General features: G+C 44.5%; 1 protein-coding gene across 1 annotated transcript in view; it reads right to left on the bottom strand.

Moving 5' to 3' along the window:
* TRIP12 (thyroid hormone receptor interactor 12) overlaps positions 1–19,880 on the bottom strand; it is a gene marked incomplete in the record, with an annotated part of 166,707 nt that overhangs the window by 106,220 nt on the left and 40,607 nt on the right. Inside the window, 1 exon segment of the mRNA XM_073625659.1 lies at positions 8,935–9,725. Coding sequence (XP_073481760.1) covers positions 8,935–9,725 — 791 coding nt within the window.

Below are 19,880 nucleotides of genomic sequence, written 5' to 3'. Positions count from 1 at the left end.
CACTGAGCTCCTGAACAGACTGAGGTGCAACCTGGCAGCGTTGGATGGCCCGAAATATAATGTCCCAGAGGTGTTCTATTGGGTTTAGGTCAGATGAGCGAGGGGGCCATTCAATGGTATCAATTCCTTCATCCTCCAGGAACTGGCTGCATAGTACTCTCGCCACATGAGGCCCGGGCATTGTCGTGCACCAGGAGGAACCCAGGACCCACTGCACCAGCGTAGGGTCTTACAATGGGTCCAAGGATTTCATCCAGATACCTAATGGCAGTCAGGGTGTGCCATTGTCTAGCTTGTAGAGGTCTGTGCGTCCCTCCATGGATATGCCTCCCCCAGACCATCACTGACCCACCACCCAACCAGTCATGCTGAACGATTTTACAGGCAGCATAACATTCTCCACCGCTTCTCCAGACCCTTTCACGTCTGTCACATGTGCTCAGGGTGAACCTGCTCTCCTCTGAAAAGCACTGGGCGTCAGTGGCGAACCTGCCAATTCTGGTGTTCGATGGCAAATGCCAATCAAGCTCCACGGTGTCAGGCAGTGAGCACAGGGCCCACTAGAGGACGTCGGGCCCGCATGCCACCCTCATGAAGTTTGTTTGGTTGTTTGGTCAGAGACATTCACACCAGTGGCCTGCTGGAGGTCATTTTGTAGGGCTCTGGAAGTGCTCATCCTGTTCCTCCTTGCACAAAGAAGCAGATACCGCTCCTGCTGATGGGTTAAGGACCTGCTTCGGCCCTGTTTAGCTTTCCTGGAATCTCCTCCATGCTCGAGACTGTGCTGGGAGACACAGCAAACCTCCTAGCAATAGCATGTGTTGATGCCATCCTGGAGGAGTTGGACTGCCTGTGCAACCTCTGTAGGGTCCAGGTATCGGATATAATGCTACCAGTAGTGACACAGACCCTAGCCAAATGCAAAACTAGTGAAAAAAAATTCAGAAATGAGGAGTAAAGAAAAACAAAATGTCAGTGGCCTCCACCTGTAAAACCATTCCTGTTTTAGAGGTCTACTGCACCTGTTAATTTCATTAACACTAAAGCAGCTGAAACTGATTAACAAGCCCCCTCTGCTATTTAAAGTGGACCTTCAGTCATCTTTTCAACTATCCATCTATTGAATTTTCTGCCCTTGTTGATTTAACTTTGGATAGTAAAACATTTTTCTGCCAGTAAATACCTTATACAGCCCACTTCCATGTTTGTCTGGTGATTAGCCTAGGCTTATGATATCATGCACAGCTCTTTCATGAGCGTTTGCCAGGAAGAGAGGTGGGATGAATCATAAGAGGGCCAATGAAAGCTGCAGACCTGGAGGTGTGTGTGTAAATCCAGGAAGTGAACAGACTGCAAAGTGAGAAAATAAATATATATATATATATATATATATATATATATATATATATATACACACACACACACACACACACACACACACACACACACATATATATATACATACACACACACACACACACATAGTGGCTGGAGCTGCTGTGCTCGTCCCCGTCGCTGGAACGATCAGGTTCAGGTAAGTGAAAGGGGGGCTCTGGCACTACAGAAGGTTTTATAACCCCTTTAAAGTCTCTGCCCTTTGCAGAGTCCTCCTTGGCTCTGTCAGGCGTTGCTGGACCTTCAGAGAAAGTCTTTACTATGGGCATGTGGGACTTAAACAGCCACTACATCTAAAGGACTGGTAAGCGGCTATATTTTTATTTCTCGTCCTTTTTAAAAAGAGGAGGAAGAGAGAAGAAAGAAGAACGAAGAAAGAAGAAGAAAGAAGAAAGAAAAGTCCAGCACAGGTTAACCCCACCCACAACTATAATTTGCTGTCATCCTTAAAAAAAAAAAAAAAAAAAAAAACACACAAAATTTTAAAACCCATTTAATACCAGCAAACAGGAACCCAGATTATTAACATCTGTACTATCAGGGGGTGTTCAGCAAGCAAGCCATGACCCATCAGTGGACAGTGTGCTAGAGGCATCTGGCGCAGTTGGACTGTCTGAAATGTGTCTAGAATCAAACATGTTGCAGGTGTGTTAAGCATCATAAAGGCTCTAGTACTCGTGGAACCTGAGCAGTTGATATCTGGCAGAATTGATCAAGACCACCAAAGGGGTCAAATGGCACTGCAGGCGGGAAGTTGAACAGATCAGGGATCAAAGTTTAATGTTGGCTCCACAGCAGCATAGATATTTTTCCTCAATGCTGTCTTAGCAAGAAAAAGCACAGGTGTACTCCCTACCTTCTGTAGGTGGCAAAGTAACCAGAAGGTTTCAGAATTGCTCTGTCACCCAAATAACGACTCAAATGTTGTTTTGGTTTCAAGATTCTGATAGACCATCGATATAAGGAAGTGCAGCGGCTTATTGCATTAAAAGTAAGACATAACTCTCAAAATAAAAAAGGTCATCAATATAAAGAAAGCAGGAACAGGACAGGGCTGAGAGTGCTGCCCAGGAGTCGGTCGGCCGACCTTTTTCGGTCAGGTCATGCCCCTTCGGTAGAAGCCGTACGAATGGCTGGCTGCAGTACACACAGGCCGAGTGTCGGCCAATTTTTGAACCAGCTGATGCCGCCCAACTTTTGTCCATGTGGACCAGGGCTTATGGGGTTCTCACGCAGCTCAACACAAGCAAAATTTGGATACCATGCATATCAAATTACAAAAATATACAGATTTTACACAATTTCATTCCAATACAATAAGATATGGAAATCCACCATGTTCCCTTACAGATAACACATAGCCATTTAGATTCCCTAAATTATAACCCTGCATGAATTTCTAGAAGTCTACAGCATATACCGATTTCATCGGATATCCCAAACGTATGCGTTTTACAAGTCTTTCACTTCTTCAGAACGAGTATTCAGGTTTTTTTTTTTTTTGAAAAAATTATATATATATATATATATATATATATATATATATATATATATATATATATATATATATATATATATATATATATATATATATATATATATATATATATATATATATATATATATAGAGAGAGAGAGAGATTTTTTTTTTTTTAACATCTAGTGTACATATATGTAGACAAGATAATGTAGTCAAATCATAAAGCTCTCTATTTGGCCTTCGCATATGCCCTTCCCGTTACCAAAAGGGAACTCTGGTATCACTGGGTGAAAGGAGGGGGACGGATTTAAGGTAGCTGACAGCCCCAAGACTTCCTCACCCCATACAGTAAAGAATTCCCTTTCTTTCCAATTTAGTGAAAACTTTATGTAGTTACAGCGCTGGCCACCACAATAGAGGTGTGCTTCTAACATCGCAATGAATGAGCACCGTCAAATCATAGGGGGTCTTCCATAAGCAACTGAGTTGTAGGTCAGTTGCCAACTGCTCCAGGTAATATGTCTGACAAATCCAGTGGTTGTTGTAGAGTTTATTGCTATGGCATTGGCTGTATATTGGATATGGATAGGTTTTCTACATGTTTTTATAGTTTCCCCCCCCCCCCCCCCCCACCCCTAGACTCCAAAGACTAAAATGATGCATTAACTGACTTCTACCCAAACTAGCCCTGGTTTGTGTGTGTCAGGCTGACTGTGGAAGAGATAAGAGGTCAGACTTGATTCTATGGATTAGTGTCCTGCACAACACAGTTTTTAATGCTTTGGCACTGGTTAGTGAGTGAAAAACTTTATAAAAAAAAAAAAAAAGCAGCATCTAAGTGTTTGGCTATCCACCCTAAACATTACAATCATTTTAAAAAGAAAAAAACAAGGGGATTGCCCCACAGCAAACAGATTAATTAGAAATTCTGAAGCACTCAACACAAGTCACAGAGCCATAATTATCTCTGACTATGTTAATAACGGCTGCCATAAGACATACTAACCCATCGCCACATGGCATTAATCACCTGAAAAGAATGTTCGCACCACCTCCCAGTCAAAATTCTGTAACTGGTCCAACAACACTTCAAGTTATAAAACTGTTTACTAGAAACAAATAAAATTTTCTTCGTAACACTAGCCAGACTTGTCCTCCCCCCCCCCCAATTTAATAAAAGCAAATACATAAAAAAGGTGGACATAAACGTCCTGAATTTAACCACAGATTTCAATTTTCCCTCAAGAGCTCTTTATGACCTTGTATGCTGGAGACAGACGCCATTGCCCCATCGATGGCTCTCAGGAAGACTGAGGACCCTCAAGCAGAAAGGGTATAGGATTGGTAATAAACACAAAGATTTTTCAGCTACAATAAAGATTACGTCCAACAACTGAAAGGGCTTGTTACCACAGGCCCAAGTGGATCCTGAACGGGTCAAATTGCTTGCCACCATTTAGATTTGCATGGAGAACATTATGCAGCAGTAAGGCATGTTATGAAACAGTTTTCAGTATAACTACACATACAAGGAAATGAAAAAGGTATAATATCTTTAGTCAGACAGCCAGGAACACACAAAAACCTAATTTAAAAAACAAAAAGAAACCCCCAAAAAACTTCACTTATTTCTGCAGAACCATTTACTTCAGTCAACTGTGTGCAAGGGAGATCCATATTTCTTTTATTCTTCACAATGTGTGTTCAAAGTTAATCAGCCTCGCTACGTGACACAAGTACCCCTTTGATAAACCACTGGCACAGTATTTTGGCTGCTCACGAGCTGGAGAGTAACGCTATGATCATTTATACAAGGCACACTAATCAAACATCATTTGTGGTACAAAGGAGTGGTAGCACCAAATATTGCCAAAATAGTTGCCGACATGACCATTGCTTAACTAGCATGAGGTAGATCTTCCACTTCTGAAATAATAATCCATATTACATAGAGGCCAACATATCTGGTTATAACCATGGTGCGATGTTGCACAAGAGCATATAATCATTTACAATTTCGGTAAGAAATCACAAGATGTAGAAGTAAAAACTCAATGTTCTATTTGACCCACCATTTCCTCCTTTACATTCATTTACCTCACTCTCTGTGCTGCAGATTCCAAGGGGGCGATTTACTAAAACTGGAGCTTGCAAGATCTGGTGGAGCTCTACATAGAAACCACCAGATTCCAGGTTTTATTGTCAAAGCTTAATTGAACAAGCTGAAGTTAGAAGCTGATTGGCTACCATGCAGAGTAGCACCAGATTTTGCACTCTAGCTTTAGTAAATCAACCCCTAAGTATCAGGAGGCATTGAAGAAGCCAGCATTCTTGGCCATTTTTGCCGAGTGCTGCTTTATAAAAAAGGTATTAGACTCTGGACTTTACACCGCGCTCTAACTTTATGTTAAATAAAACAAGACACTTGCCTGTGTTGCCTTTTGCAGCCAATCACGATCATTTTCCATCCTCCACTGTAGAAACGATAGCCCTTTATCTACCATCAGGGCCAAACAAAGGAATGGAAATCCAAATCCTAAGTATCATACAAGCTTTTACTGCCCAACTTGACACCGATGCAAAAACCAGACCAAACTCGAACACCGGTGTTAAAAAGTCAACTGTTTCCAGTTCCATAGACAAAAGAATGTATAGGCTGACAGCACTAAAATTCAAATGCCTTTACCAGCATGCCCCATAAATGACCAGTTTCAACATTATTAAACAGGAAGTACATCAGTAATAACATTTACTCACTCTAACTTTAAGGACAACTTTATAATGACACGTGTTTGGTCAAAACTGCAATTAGTCACGCTTTACATTTGCTCTCTAGTAACTAAAACCACTTTACTGGTACAGTTGGGACAGACAATTTAGTGAATAAAAAAAAACATTTATACAAAATATATTCTGATTAACCGATTGACATCCGGAGGACGTCATATGACGTCCTCGACTTTCGGGGCTTATATCTGAATGATGTCTGAGGCTACAGACATCATTCAGATACCGGCATTTTCAGCCGGCGATTCCGTACACCATAAGAACGATCATAGCGGCTGTTCCGCCGCTTGATCGTTCTTACGGGCGGCGGGAGGGGACGTCCCCCCCCTCCCGCCGCCCTCCGTTGCTACTACCGACTCACCTCAGCGATCGGTGAGTCGGATAGCGAATCCGCCGGCGCCGGATGTTCACCATAGAGATTTCCGGCGGACCAGATGGTCGCCGGAGTCTCTATGATCGTTCGGAGGCCGGGCGCGATGTTATGACGTCACGCCCGGCCTCTGCATTTAAAAAAACGGCGCCGCTTCGGCTGTGAAGCGGCGATCGTTTTATTTTTTTTATTTTAGGCTTGCCAGCCTAGAGGTGAGATGTGGGGTCTTATTGACCCCATATCTCACTGTAAAGAGGACTGATCGTGTCATATTCCTATTACAAGGGATGTTTACATTCCTTGTAATAGGAATAAAAGTGATCAAAAAAAAAAAAAAAATTTTTAAAATGTAAAAATAAAAATTTTTAAGTAAAATTAACAATAAAAAAAAAAAAAAAATTTTTTAAAGCGCCCCTGTCCCCGTGAGCTCGCACGCAGAAGCGGACGCATACCTAAGTCCCGCCCACATATGAAAACGGTGTTCAAACCACACATGTGAGGTATCACCGCGAACGTTAGAGCGAGAGCAATAATTTTGGCCCTAGACCTCCTCTGTAACTCAAAACATGTAACCAGTAAAAAATGTTAAAGCGTCGCCTATGGAGATTTTTAAGTACCAAAGTTTGGCGCCATTCCACGAGCGTGTGCAATTTTGAAGCGTGACATGTTAGGTATCTATTTACTCGGCGTAACTTCATCTTTCACACAATGCAAAAAAATTTGGCTAACTTTGCTGTTTTGTTTTTTTTTAAAGCATGAAACTGTTTTTTTTTAAAAAAAAACGCGTTTGAAAAATTGCTGCGCAAATATCGTGCAAGATAAAAAGTTGCAATGACTGCCATTGTATTCTCTAGGGTCTCTGCTAAAAAAACATATATAATGTTTGGGGGTTCTATCTAATTTTATAGCAAAGAAATGATGATTTTTGACATGTAGGAGCGAAGTGTCAGAAATGGCCTGGATGTGAAGTGGTTAAAAACCATATATTTAAAAGAAATAGAAACAGCCCAAATTAATCTAAGGCCAGAGATTACTGAACCTCAGGTAAACCTATGGTAAATAAATATTTTCTGGAATTCAATTAGTCTCTAGATGTTTAATGACACATAACTAGGGCCGAAACAACGAATCGATTAATCGACAACTAATTGATTATGAAATTAATCGATTACTATTTTCATAATCAATTAATCGGCCAGTAACATAATGGGGTTATATCCTTAGATGCAGACAAGCAAAGAAAGTGTTTCCACCGCTCAGGCTGACACTGACCCAGGTGTAAGTAGAAGTTTCAGAGCAGAAGAGCTCCAGGTGCTGGCTGAATGCTAGGCAAAGCAGGCTTGAATGGAGGAGAAGATTTGGATGCCGCACACTGGATGTAGTCAAAAAACTTCACTTTATTGAAAAAATGGGATCATCAAAACAACAAGACTGTCATGCAGAAAGTACAGGTAAGCTAATCTGTACTTTCTGCATGACAGTCTTGTTGTTTTGATGATCCCATTTTTTCAATAAAGTGAAGTTTTTTTACTACATCCAGTGTGCAGCATCCAAATCTTCTCCTCCATTCAAGCCAACATAATGGGGTTAAAAAAGCTAAAATTAGCCCTATATAGTACAAAAAGAGCAAATAATCACTACTGTAAATATTACTTTCAATGTTGCAAAAAAATGAAGGGCTAATTTTTTTTTTTTTTTTTAAACTCCATTATGTTACTAAATTTCGTATGAAAAAAGGGAGGACACATATAGAAGAGATGGAAAGAGCTGCACACCCCGAAATTGGATTATAGAAGAATTGTTTTCCCCCATGGAGCTTTAAAACAGCAATGTACAAGATCCAAAAAGGAAGTTCTTAATAGATGTATAAAACTATTTTGTCAAATATCATGGTTTATTGAAATACAGTATAAGGAGAAACATCTGGTACAGTAAAAGGGCTGGGAGATTTTCTTAAAAAAAAAAATCTTCGATTCTCTTAAAAAAAACACGATTCGAATCGAGTTTTTTTTTTGGAAACCGCGCCGGTCCTGAGGCGCTGCGGGCATGAGCTTTTAGGCGAGGCCGCGGCTTCGGCCTAGTCCGCGGCGTCCGGCCTAGGCCGAAGCCGTGGCCGCACCTAAAAACTCCTTGCCCGCAGCTCTTCAGGCCTGGTGCGGTGTCCGCCCTCCACCTCTCCTGGCCCTGGGACAGCACTGCCAGCCCCTTCTCATACAATGCTTCTCCTGTGTCAATGCAAATCGAAGCTTCTAAATACCTCATTAAACACTCTTCTGTGGGTCTCCTGGGAGTGCAGGGGGTCCGTGTAAAGTTTTTTCCCTTGAAACTTCCCTCCTAAACTCTAGTGCATGTTATACAGTGATAAACACAGTACGTGCTTTCTAAACCCAGGTACACAGTACAGTTTTTTTTCATGCAACCCGCTGGGTTGCATAAAAGATTACAATATTGACAGCTGGATTAGCCTTAGTCCAGCGATCTCCCCCTGCTGAGCTTTTGCTTTCTGACAGGGGGACGTCCAACCCCCCCACCTCCAGAACACTCAGATCAGTGCTCTCTGGCTGAGTGCGCCGATTGGGAGTGGTTTTCCAGAATGCATACCCAGACAGAAGCCAGCCGAACGGCCGGTTTCTGTCAGACAGACCACCGTACACGGCAGAATGTTGGCTGTTATTTTTTATACAGGAAAACTTCTCCCGACATACTGCCCACGTATACGGGGTTAGTAACAGCCTCTGAACATTTGTCCAGATTATGAGCCTTGACTTCACTGTGAGGTACCTAATAAACAAGCTTGATCCACATCAGTTTCTAAGTGGTAGCACAATGGTAGCTCCCTCATGTCTTTTGTTACAGGTTTCTTACAAGTGTTGCAATATACCACTTTGCTACAATCACTTACTTGCTAGTTTTGCTTGTAATCCTGAGGGTCCAGGTTTTGAAGTCTCAGCCTTGGAAGATCCCGGGAGGGAAAGTTTTGTTTTGGAAAGGCTGACTTTTGGGCTAAAACGAGCTGCCCAATCAAACTTGGAGGAGCTGCTAGCTTTGGACTGTTCCTTTTCCCGGCTGCTCCTCCGAGGGCTGGGGCTTGAGGCAGAACGGGAACGCCTTGCCTTGTTCTGGTCTTTCCCCTGTTTTACGCGAGCTCCAGGAGGTGCAGCAGAAGAGACAGAGGCGACTGCTGAAGAGGAGGAAGAAGAGGTGGAGGCAGAAGATGAAGAATCAGTAATGGTGCTACACCCAGCTTTGGCTGAGGTGGCCGATTTTGAAGCCAGCTTGGTGGGTTTAGGAGGTCTGTCTTCTGCACCAGTCGCTACTATGGCTGTACTGCTGCTCTTCACACAGGAGGAGTTATCTGTCCTTTTTCTTTTGTGCAGCGGGGATGATCCGGGGACTCCACCCTTCCTGTTGTGTGCTTTGCTTGTGGATGGCAATGATGTGGGTGGAGCTGAATGCTCCTGGTCAAACTGTCTCTTCTTCGGTTTATTATTTGGTCGCCTCGTCCCAATGGAGGGTTCAGCGTGCTGAAGTGCTTTGGGTTTTTTAGCAGAGCCAGGTGAGTTGGTCCGGCTGTACTCAGGACTGGCACTACGTTTTAGTCCACGGGAAGAATCTTTTTTAGGCCTGTGACTTTCTGAGCTGTTTTGTTCTGGGTCCTCTGGTTGCGGTATTGATAGAGATGAGCTACAGCCCCTGAAAGAAAAAAAAAAAAAAAGAAGTTAAAAAAAAAAAAAAAAAAAAAAAAGCACACAACACTACAAAAGGTTCTAACAAATGTTGATCTCAAAACACACAGGTTTTCTACTCTGAATTCAAAGCTTCAATTCTTAACAAGCCCTCATTTACCTCCTATAGCTCTGCAGGCACAGTGGAGGTATTCCTCCTAAAAGTTCACAATAGAAGTACTGAAGTTTAAAAAAAAGCTCTATGCTCCCCTGGCAAAAAAAAAAAAAAAGAAAGTCAGCACCTAGAAATACTGTAGCGGTTGACTTAACATTAGGACACTAACCTGTCCGGGCATCCCTAGTGGTGTCCCCACCCAAGCGGATTCTTTAATTGGCTATCGGGTGTTGGCGTCGCCATCCTGACTAAGGGTAACCGGCCGTAAAGCCTTGCCGTAAATTGGTGTAGTCTTCCGAAACCTGTAAAGTGTGCTGCAGCGAACTGAACCGGAAGTGGGAGCAGGTACCCATCAAAACCAGGTACCCACTCCTTCCTCTCCGCCAAAAAGGCGTGGAGATGTGGAGCCGGGAGGAGGGAAAGTGGCGGACAAGAGAAGCTTCTGCTTTTGGCTGGAACTCCACTTTCATTTCCCTAGCAGCTCAGCTCGCCCTGCCCCCACCCCCCTACAGAGTACATGTATATTTATATTTGAGATTAGAAGGATGCCAAGTCAATGTTCTTAGGGGGGAGCTAAACTGGTCTTTAGGGTTTCTGCTGTGAATGTTGAAGATGAACTGCTCCACAGTGCTTGCAACTAATTAAAGCTTAGTAAGAATATGTAAAAATGTAAGCAACCATAACCTGCCTGCAGGTTTCTTTTAATTTGTACTTAGAGGATTTAAAATTGCCCATCATATAATCATGATCCTAGGATGTATATCCAAAATGTCACCTATACACAGTGACCAAGAAATGCGAGTCCTTCCCATGGACTACCAGCAGATAGGCTGGTTGTCTAGTGACAGCCCAGAGCTCTAAACCGCAACATTAAGGGCAAAATTAGGTCACCTTTGAATCCACAACCTGTACAATCTGTGCTAAGGAAGCAAATTTATTTGGTGATACTGGAAGATACTGTATCAATATTCACAACCAGTGTAATCTTCATTTAAGAATTATGCATGTCTGGTATAGAAAATATCAATATTCACTCTTGCGTTTATTACGCTCTTTAACCTACACACAATGGGGGTTATTTACAAAAGGCTAATCCACTTTGTACTACAAGTGCAAACTACAAGTGCAAAGTGCACTTGAAATTGCACTGAAAGTGCAGTCGCTGTAGATCCGAGGAGGGACATGCAAGGAAAATAAACTGCATTTTAGCTTGCACATGATTAGATGATAAAATCAGCAGAGCTTTCCCTCATTTCAGATATACCCCTCAGATTTACATCGACTGCACTTTGCATTTGTAGGGCAAAGTTAATTTGCCTTTCGTAAATAACCCCCAATGTGCAATGACCAAGCTACTGCAGTAAAAAAAAATGCATCATGTCACGATGTAAAGCAGCTCATTTACAGCTAATGCCAAGAAGACAGTTGAAATACATAAACAAGAACTGGTTATGTTCCAATAAGATTTGTGAGTTGATGTAAAAATATATGAACACACACACACAAATTTGCCACAATGTTTAACCTAGAGGGCAAATTCACTTTTCATTAACTACATTTCAGCGGATAATGAGTAATACGGCTTGGTCAAGGTTCCTTTCAGCCAGCCTGTTGATCTGACAATAAAAGAGCACCCCCCCTTATATCTTTGTGGTTCTCTATCCTAAAGCAAGCTCACAGTTTTTGATCCAGACACACTTATACAGTGCTGTCAGTTCGAAGATCAAATACCTCATTTGAGGTCTGTTATTCAGGAAATTATGGGAAACCTATACAAGGATTTAGGATACTTAAAGAGGAGGGCCCATGAAAAAAAAAAAATAAATAAAAGTCAGCAGCTACAAATACTGCAGCTGCTGACTTTTAATCGGGCACTTACCTGTCTTAGGGTCCAGCGATGTGGGTGATCGAAGCCCCGCTCGTCCCCCCCACCACTCGGCGGCGCCGGCATTTTAACTGTGGGGGCTGACTGCGCGTGCCGCATGCTGTCACTGGCCCCGTAATCATCTGGGACCGATCACGTGTCCCAGATGATTGACAAGAGGGAGGGGAGAGAGGCGATCTCCCTTCCTGCGCCGATGGAAGTGATGTCACCAGCCCAGGCACCGAAGAAGGCAGACTACGAGGGACCCCCTAGCAACAGGCATTTAGAGGCGAGTAAAAAAAAAAAAAATTTTCTCCAAATGTTTTTTTATGATTTTTTTAAGCACAATACTATTTTTTTCTTTTTTGGGGTGGAACTCCACTTTAAATTAGCAGCACACTGGGTTCTGGGTTATGCTCTGACAGTCTGAGGTCCTCTGACATCATTAAGTTCAATGCAGGGATCACAGCCCTGCATTTTAGATGTGGATGCCAAAGAATAGTACACCGCTAGAGCATGGGGGAGCACAGTCTGCTGGGGAGCAGACCAGAACGCAAAAAACTACTTTTCCACCCCCTAGACATAAATAGAGCTTGTTAACTCTTGCAGTGTGGGTACTGCCCTACTGCAAGGGATGGTTTTTAGGTTTCCCTGAGTTGGGCTTTAAACAGACCCAAACAATCTGATCTGTGGCTAGTGGAAGTCACTGCAGCCACAAATTACAGATTTTTTTTTTTTGAAACCGTTACTAAACCCAGGAACCTGCCTTCACTATATCTGGTCTCCCACAGTACACAGAAGATGGAAACGCAATTATTTTAGAAAATATAAACTGCTAAATACCTTTTCACATCAGCAGTATAAAGCAGTCTTGTGACTTCTATCAGTGTCTGGTTAAAGCTTGTAGGAATTTTCATTCTACCCCCATTGTCCTATGAGGCTGCAGGACCCCTCACCCTCTGCCTGGACAGTGCCGATTGGCCCTGTGCTTATCACATGCACCCTCCCCTCTCTAGCAATACATACCAAACTGAGTATGTGCAGAGTGCTCTCCAAGGCTCTGTTCTATTAGGAGATAGATTAGTGGAAGAAGGGGAGAATCAGCGAAGACAATATCAGTCTTTTTTACACAATGCAGAGGATTAACCCCTTAGGTCCCACAGTAAGTATAACAAGCCTACTTTATTGCATATACAGACTGATTTTACTGTTGTGGGATTAGTAACACTTTAACTTTATTGAAATGGCACAAAAGTGGCATTTCAGTTGTTTCAAAGCTGGGGAGTGGAAAAATGCAGACATTACTTTTTTCCACAGCTGCCTCCTCCATTCCTGTATGAACAGGGCACATAGAAAGCCATAGTTTTTCAGTGAACAAAAATAAGAGCTCTAAACAGGTGCAAACAAGTATTTAATTAAATATATTTTAACCACTTCAACATCCCCAACGTACATTTAGGGTTTGACTTGGTTTACTGGAGTTATGGCTGCAGCTGTCAATCATACTCATCTAGCTGGATGCAGGACTAGTCTGCTGCTGCATCTGTCCCCCGCCGGCTCTAACACTGAGAACAGAACGATCAAACACCACCGATCGGTCCTCAGAGTTCCATGAGCAGAGAGCTGGTGCCTGTCAGTCACAGCTGTCTGCTCTGCCTCACTGGAGCGCTGGGCTGTGGAGGGGCAGCAGCAGTTCGGCGAGAGGCTGAGCCGGTCCAGGCATGTGGGTTGGATCCCAACCATATGGTCATGATCTTGCCCCAGCCTGGATGGGCTCTGTGAGGTCAGCCTGCTGTCTGCTGAAAAACAGGTCACAGGGGTGCAGAACGAACTGAACTGCACTCTTGTGAGCCACAGGAGAAGTACAGCCAAACAAGCTTTAGCTGTACTTCTCCTTTAAGTCTATGCCAAGCTATGCGTGGTCTATCAGTTCAGGGAATTTTAAGGTTTCTGTCCTCGGTTAGTTGTTAGAATTTATTTCTTAGTGCAAGTGGCCCTATCATTAAAGCGGAGTTCCACCCAAAAGTGGAACTCTCGCTTATACGCTTTCTCCCCCCTCTGGTGCCACATTTGATACCTTTCAGGGGGGAGGGGTCCTGCTTTTGACAGGTCCCCTCCCCCACTTCCAGAGACAGGCTGCGGCCCGATCTCCCGGACGTTCGCCGCTGCCCCCCCCCCCCATTCCTTCCCTAGCCGCCAGGCCAATTAGGAAGCGTTGCGCATGCGCAGTAGGAAAGCCGCTGTGACGCTAAAAGGCTGCAAAACCAAGTTCCCTTACCAGAAAGGAGTTGATCCTTAAGATCAGTTGGAGGGGCTGACATCGTGGACTCCCTGGACAGGCAAGTGCCCTAATATTAAAAAAGTCAGCAGCTACAGTATTTGTAGCTGAGGTTTTATTTTTTTCACCCAGGCTGGACCTAAGAGTAAGATTCTGACTTTCATCAAATAGTTAATGCCGGTATAATTTCTTCTTGAGTTTTTTCCCTATTGATCCCTTGCATTTTTATAAAACCTAAACCCTAGACTGCAAGGTCTCTGGCTACCATAATCACTGCACGTGGTTTACGTTTACATCAGGCAGACCTGCTGATTCACAGGTACAATGCTTTACAAGCCCCTAATAAAAAAAATAAATGCACTTTTTTTGCCTGCAAAAAGAGGTGCATTTTTATTTTTAAAAAAGGTGAACTTATCCTTTAAAACAAGTGACTGGGCCATGACTATTGTACATTTTAATGTGCTCTATCTTGCTGTCACTTTAACAGTGGTAATGGTTAATATTCATCTAGGTCTAGGATTGGAAAAAAAAAAAAAAAAAAAAAAAGCAGTTTTACTTGCCCTGATTCCACTAACTGGGGCACTTTGCAGGCGCTACAGTGCTAAAAATAGCGCCTGCAAAGCGCCCTGAAAGAGTCGCTCCGAGCGCTGTAGGACTTTCACATTGGAGCGATGCGCGCTGGCAGGACGGTAACAAAAGTCTTGCTCGCAGCATCTTTGGAGCGGTGTGTATACCGCTCCTCCCCACTGAAATCAATGGGGCAGCGCGGCTATACCGCCGGCAAAGCGCTGGTGGTTTTAACCCTTTTTTCGGGCTGCTAGGGGGGGGGGGGGGGGGGGGCGCTTTAAAAGCAAATACGACAGTAAAGCGCCGCTAACAATAGCGGCGCTTTACCGCCGACGCCCCAGTGTGAAAGGGGCCTTATGGTTCAGCTTGTGGACTTTGCCTCCTTGTGCTCCCATCCAATGCAGGAATATGGGTCCTGCAAAGTACTTGACGTCAGAGCATGTGGGAGCCAGGGGCTAACTGCCAACTTTTGGCCCGGGGGGGGGGGTGGGTGGAAGTACAACCCACTCGGCTCCCATCCCGCTCTTGCTCTTCCCTGCCTCCTCCCGACCCCACCCCAGGCTGATACTCCGCTCCAGGTACTCTTGCTCACCAGGCAGGTCCCGAACCAGCCGGCAGAGGGGGCCATGGCTGGCTGGGGGAGGAGAGCCTTTCCTTGGACACAGCATACACCATAGATTTAGTGGGGGAAGGAGGGGGGGGGGGGGTGAAAAGTTGGTGGCTTGGGGCTGCCTGTGCTCGGTCCTCATCCCTCACTTCACCAGAAAACGTTTAGGCAAGTCTGCGGCGGAAGCGGTGCGGTCTTTATACAGGGAATCAGAGCAGGTCGAGGGCCAACTGCCCCCTGCTGCGATCTATGGTGCATACGGGAAGAGGCTGTCTAACGCCGTGAAAGAAAACTGCAGAAGCGGAGGATCAGGTAAGAGGGCTTTTTCTGGTACCCTAGATCTAAATGAGCATTTAAACCTTGCAGTGTGGGAGAAGCCCCATTGTAAGGAAGGATTTTTGTTTTCCCAATAATTCACCTTTAAATAAAGGAAACAAAAGAAAAATGCTTGGAGCTCAGGTAAAATACATATTGGATAAATGACCCACATTAACCAAGCACGATAGATCTTTTTTTAATATTAGGTCCCAGACAGACTGTCACTTTATATCAACTCAAGCATTTGGCTCTGTCCTCTTAAGTCAATGCTTTTCTTTGAGTACATCATAGGACAAAGAGTTAGGCTAATATTCATTACCTGCTGGGTTTTACTTCATCATCAGGTGAATGGACACTGGTGGACCAAAGGTCTTCAGACAGGAAGTGATCCCCTATATAAACCCTCCCATACAGGAAGTACTTTAGTTTTGTAGCAAGCACTAAATCCTCAAAAAAAAAAAAAAAAAAAGAAGAAGAAGAAGAGAGGAGGGATCTCTGTGTCCCATGATGTACTCAAAGAAAATGATTTTACAGGTAAGTATGACAAAAAAAAAAAATCCTATTTTCTTTTTCATACATCATGGGACACAGAGTCAGGCTAATATTCATCACCCGCTGGGACGTCCCAGAGCAATAGCCTTGAGGGGAGGGAGACAACCTGCCAAACAGCCATCAGAACTTATACGGCAGCCAGCAGTACACTGCAGCAAAAAGCCAAATCCCCGGCCGCTCGAACATCCACTTGATAAAATTTTGTGAACGTATGCACTGAAGACCAGGTAGCAGCCTTACAAATCTGAGCCACAGATACCTGATGGCGAAAAGCCCAGGAGGTTCCTACACCCCTGGTAGAATGAGCTCTCACCCTAAAGGGAGGAGCTTTACGTTTCAGACCGTAGGCCTGAATGACCAATTGACTGACCCAATTGGCAATGGACCTTTGGAAGCTGCCTGACCCTTCTTGGGTCCTTTTAGTTAAAAAAAAAAAAAAAAAAAAAAAAGAAGTCTGATCCTCGGATCTCCACAGATCTAGACAAATAAACCTGTCATGGTGAAGGATCAAGTACGGTTCCCTGCATGAAAGGGCCGCCAACTCAGACACCCTTCTAGCAGAGGCAATAGACATCAGGAAGGCTAGCTTGCGTGACAGCAAATCTAATGGAATTTCCTTAATAGGTTCAAATGGTTGTTTCTGTAACACAGACAGCACCAATTTCAAGTCCCAAGGACACATAGGTGACCTAATGGGGTGAAGCAAGCGAGTTGCCCCTTGCATAAAGGTTCAGATCAGTGAATGGGAGGCTAAAGGCCTTTGGAAGAATACTGATAGGGCCGAAACTTGACCTGATTGTACTCAAAGCCAATTTGATTTCCACAGGCGACAGTAGAAAAGAGAAAATTCTCCCAATCACATATTTCCGAGGATACCATTTTCTGGCTTCACATCAAGCAAAATAAGTCTTCCAGACCTTATGATAAATCTTCCTAGTGACAGCTTTTCTAGCATTCACTAGAGTAGACACCACTGGTCCCGAGATGCCACAGACCTTCAACACCCTGGCTTCAATAGCCATGCCGTCAAATTTAGAGACTGTAAATTGGGGTGGAATATAGGACCTTGAGACAGTAGATCGGGGCGACGTGGAAGCGTTCATGGCCCGTCTTTTGTCAGTATCACAATCTCCGGGAACCATGGGCCAGGCTGGTGCCACCAGAATGACTGGAACCCCCCCCCAGAATCCTGCGCAACAAATGTGGAAGGAGAGGGAAAAGCATAAACCAGGGAGTACTGGCTCCATGGAACTATCAGAGCATCTGCTCCAATTGCCAGGGGAATCTCTTGTTCGAGACAAACTGCTGTAGCTTGTTGAACCTGGATGCCAGGTCAACCTCTGGCCATCCCCAATGTTGGCAAATATCCTGGAACACCTCTGGGTGTATGGGCCATTCCCCCCCCCCCGGGCAGATCTGCTGGCGGCTGAGATAATCTGCCTTCCAGTTCTCTATTCCCGGGATATGGACTGCCGATACAATTGGCACATGTTGCTCTGCCCAGGCTAGTATGTAGTTCACCTCCTTCAGAGCTGAACGGCTCCTGGTACGGCCTTGGTGGTTTATATAGGCCACTGCCGTGGCATTGTTGGACTGAACCCTGATGGGTCAGTCCTGAAGCTCCACCGTTTACGACCGTAGGGCCAGACATACTGCCCATAATTCTAGGATGTTGAAGGGCAGGGTCTGCTCCCACCCTGACCATTTCCCCTGAGCTGTGAGCCCGTCTAGGCTCACTCCGTAGCCTGAGAGACTGGCATCTGTAGTCAATACTCTCCAAGTTACTGGGAGAAAGGATTTTCCCTTTTGCAGGTTCTGATCCTGCAACCACCAGTTTAGACTTAAGCATGCCTGAGGAGAGAAGCACATTGGATAATCCAGGGCTTTCCTTCCTCTGTTCCAAGCCAACAAGATCTTGTTGTAAGGGCCCGGAATGGAACTGGGTATAGGGCACTGCCTCGAAGGAGGATACCATCCTCCCTAGAAGACTCATACAGAGCCGAATGGAGGGTTGTCTCGTACCCCTTACCTGATCCTTCAGGGCACAGATGCTTACGGGTGGCAAGAATACTCTTGCTTGGACTGTGTTTAGGATCAGACCTAAATAAATACTTTAGACTTTGAGTTGGTCTCAAGGCTGACTTTTCGGTATTTATGATCCAGCCTAAGCTTTTCAAATAACACTCTGTATATTATGCTCTGTTCTTGGTTCTAGAGCCTGTACGGTGTGATCTCTGAGCAGGAGGTCGTCCAGATACCAGAGCACCATAATCCCTTGGGCCCTTAAAAGACCCAGTACTGGTGCTAGGACCTTTGTGAACACCCGGGGAGCTGTAGCAAGCCCGAAGGGTAGAGCCACAAACTGAAAAGGACGTTCTTCTACTGCAAAACGTATGAACCTCTGATGAGGCTGAAAAATAGGTACATGTAAATACTCGTCCTTTATATCGATGGATGCTAGAAAGTCTCCCCTCTGGAGTGAGGTTACTACTGAGTGGACAGACTCCATCCAAAAGGACTGCATCAATGGATACATGTTCAGGGACCTTAGGTCCAAAATGGGCCTTGTGTCCCCGTCTGGTTTCTGAACCATAAAACCCTGTGCCCCTTTCGAATACAGGAACCTATATAATCACTCCTTGATGCACTAGATAATTTAGTGCCTGAAGCAATAAGTTTCTTTTTGGAGGATCCGAGGGAACGCTGGATCTTAGAAACCTCTGAGGGGTAATGCCCCGCAACTCCAGCTTGTAACCGCGAGATATAATTGAGGTGACCCACTCGTCCTGAATTGTTGTTTTCCAAATGTCCACAAAGTACAGCAGCCTTCCCCCCACTCGATGGAGTGGGGGCGTCCCCTCAAAAGGAGGGCTTGGTGCTGGGTTTAGAAGAATTTTGGACCCAGGGCCTTTTCTGGCCCTGTGGCTTGCCCCTGGCCCTAGCGCCCTGTTGGCGGCGGAAACGCCCTGACGCTGAGACATTTGAGGAAGTAGTCCCTGGGTTTTTTAAACGAGGGACGTCTAGTGCTTTTCTTCACAGGAAGTAGAGAACACTTCCCTCCGGAAATCTTTTGGATATATTTGTCAAAGTGATCACCAAATAAACGTTCCCTATGAAACGGGAAACCTGCCAATAACTTTTTACAAGGAAGCACGGCTGACCAGTTCTTAAGCCATAAAATCTGCGCATATGTACAGACAAAAGAGCCAGACGAGAAACCTGCTGTATTGAATCCTTTAAAGCGTCTACAACATCAACAGCAAAACACAGCGCTCGAGGAACACCCGTCTTACTTTCAAGGCAGATCATCCTCCTGGTTAGGCCTATCAGTCCGTTTGACCAGATCCTTTACGGACTGGCAAATACCAATTGCTGCAACAGCTGGCTGAATAGCTGAACTGATCAAAGAAAAGGAAGCCTTTAATAATAACTCCAATTTCTTGTCAACAGGGTCTTTCAAGCCCTGTGCGTTATCTACCGGACAAGTTAAGTTCTTGTTTAAAGGAAGAGACTGCTGCATCTACGGCTGGCGTGGTCCATTTTTTAACAAACTTTTCATTCATGGGATATAGAAGGGAAAACCTCTTTAGGAGGAACAAAAGTCCTGTCAGGATGTTCCCAATCAGCATACACCACCTGTTCCAACAGGGGATGTAAAGGGAAAGTCTGTGTGACCTGAAGAGGCCTCAGAGATCCCAAAGAGGACCAGGGGGGCTCAGTCACCTCTGCAAGAGGCAACTTAAAGGCAGAACGGACCATTTCGGTCAGTCAGGATCAAATGCCTATGCGACTGAGGCAGACATCGACTGGATATGTTCTTGT

Source organism: Aquarana catesbeiana, linkage group LG04 (genome assembly GCF_042186555.1).
Source record: "Aquarana catesbeiana isolate 2022-GZ linkage group LG04, ASM4218655v1, whole genome shotgun sequence".
NCBI classification, from domain to species: Eukaryota; Metazoa; Chordata; class Amphibia; order Anura; family Ranidae; genus Aquarana; species Aquarana catesbeiana.
Note: the sequence above shows the minus strand (reverse complement) of the source record. Positions and strands in the feature narration are given on the sequence as shown.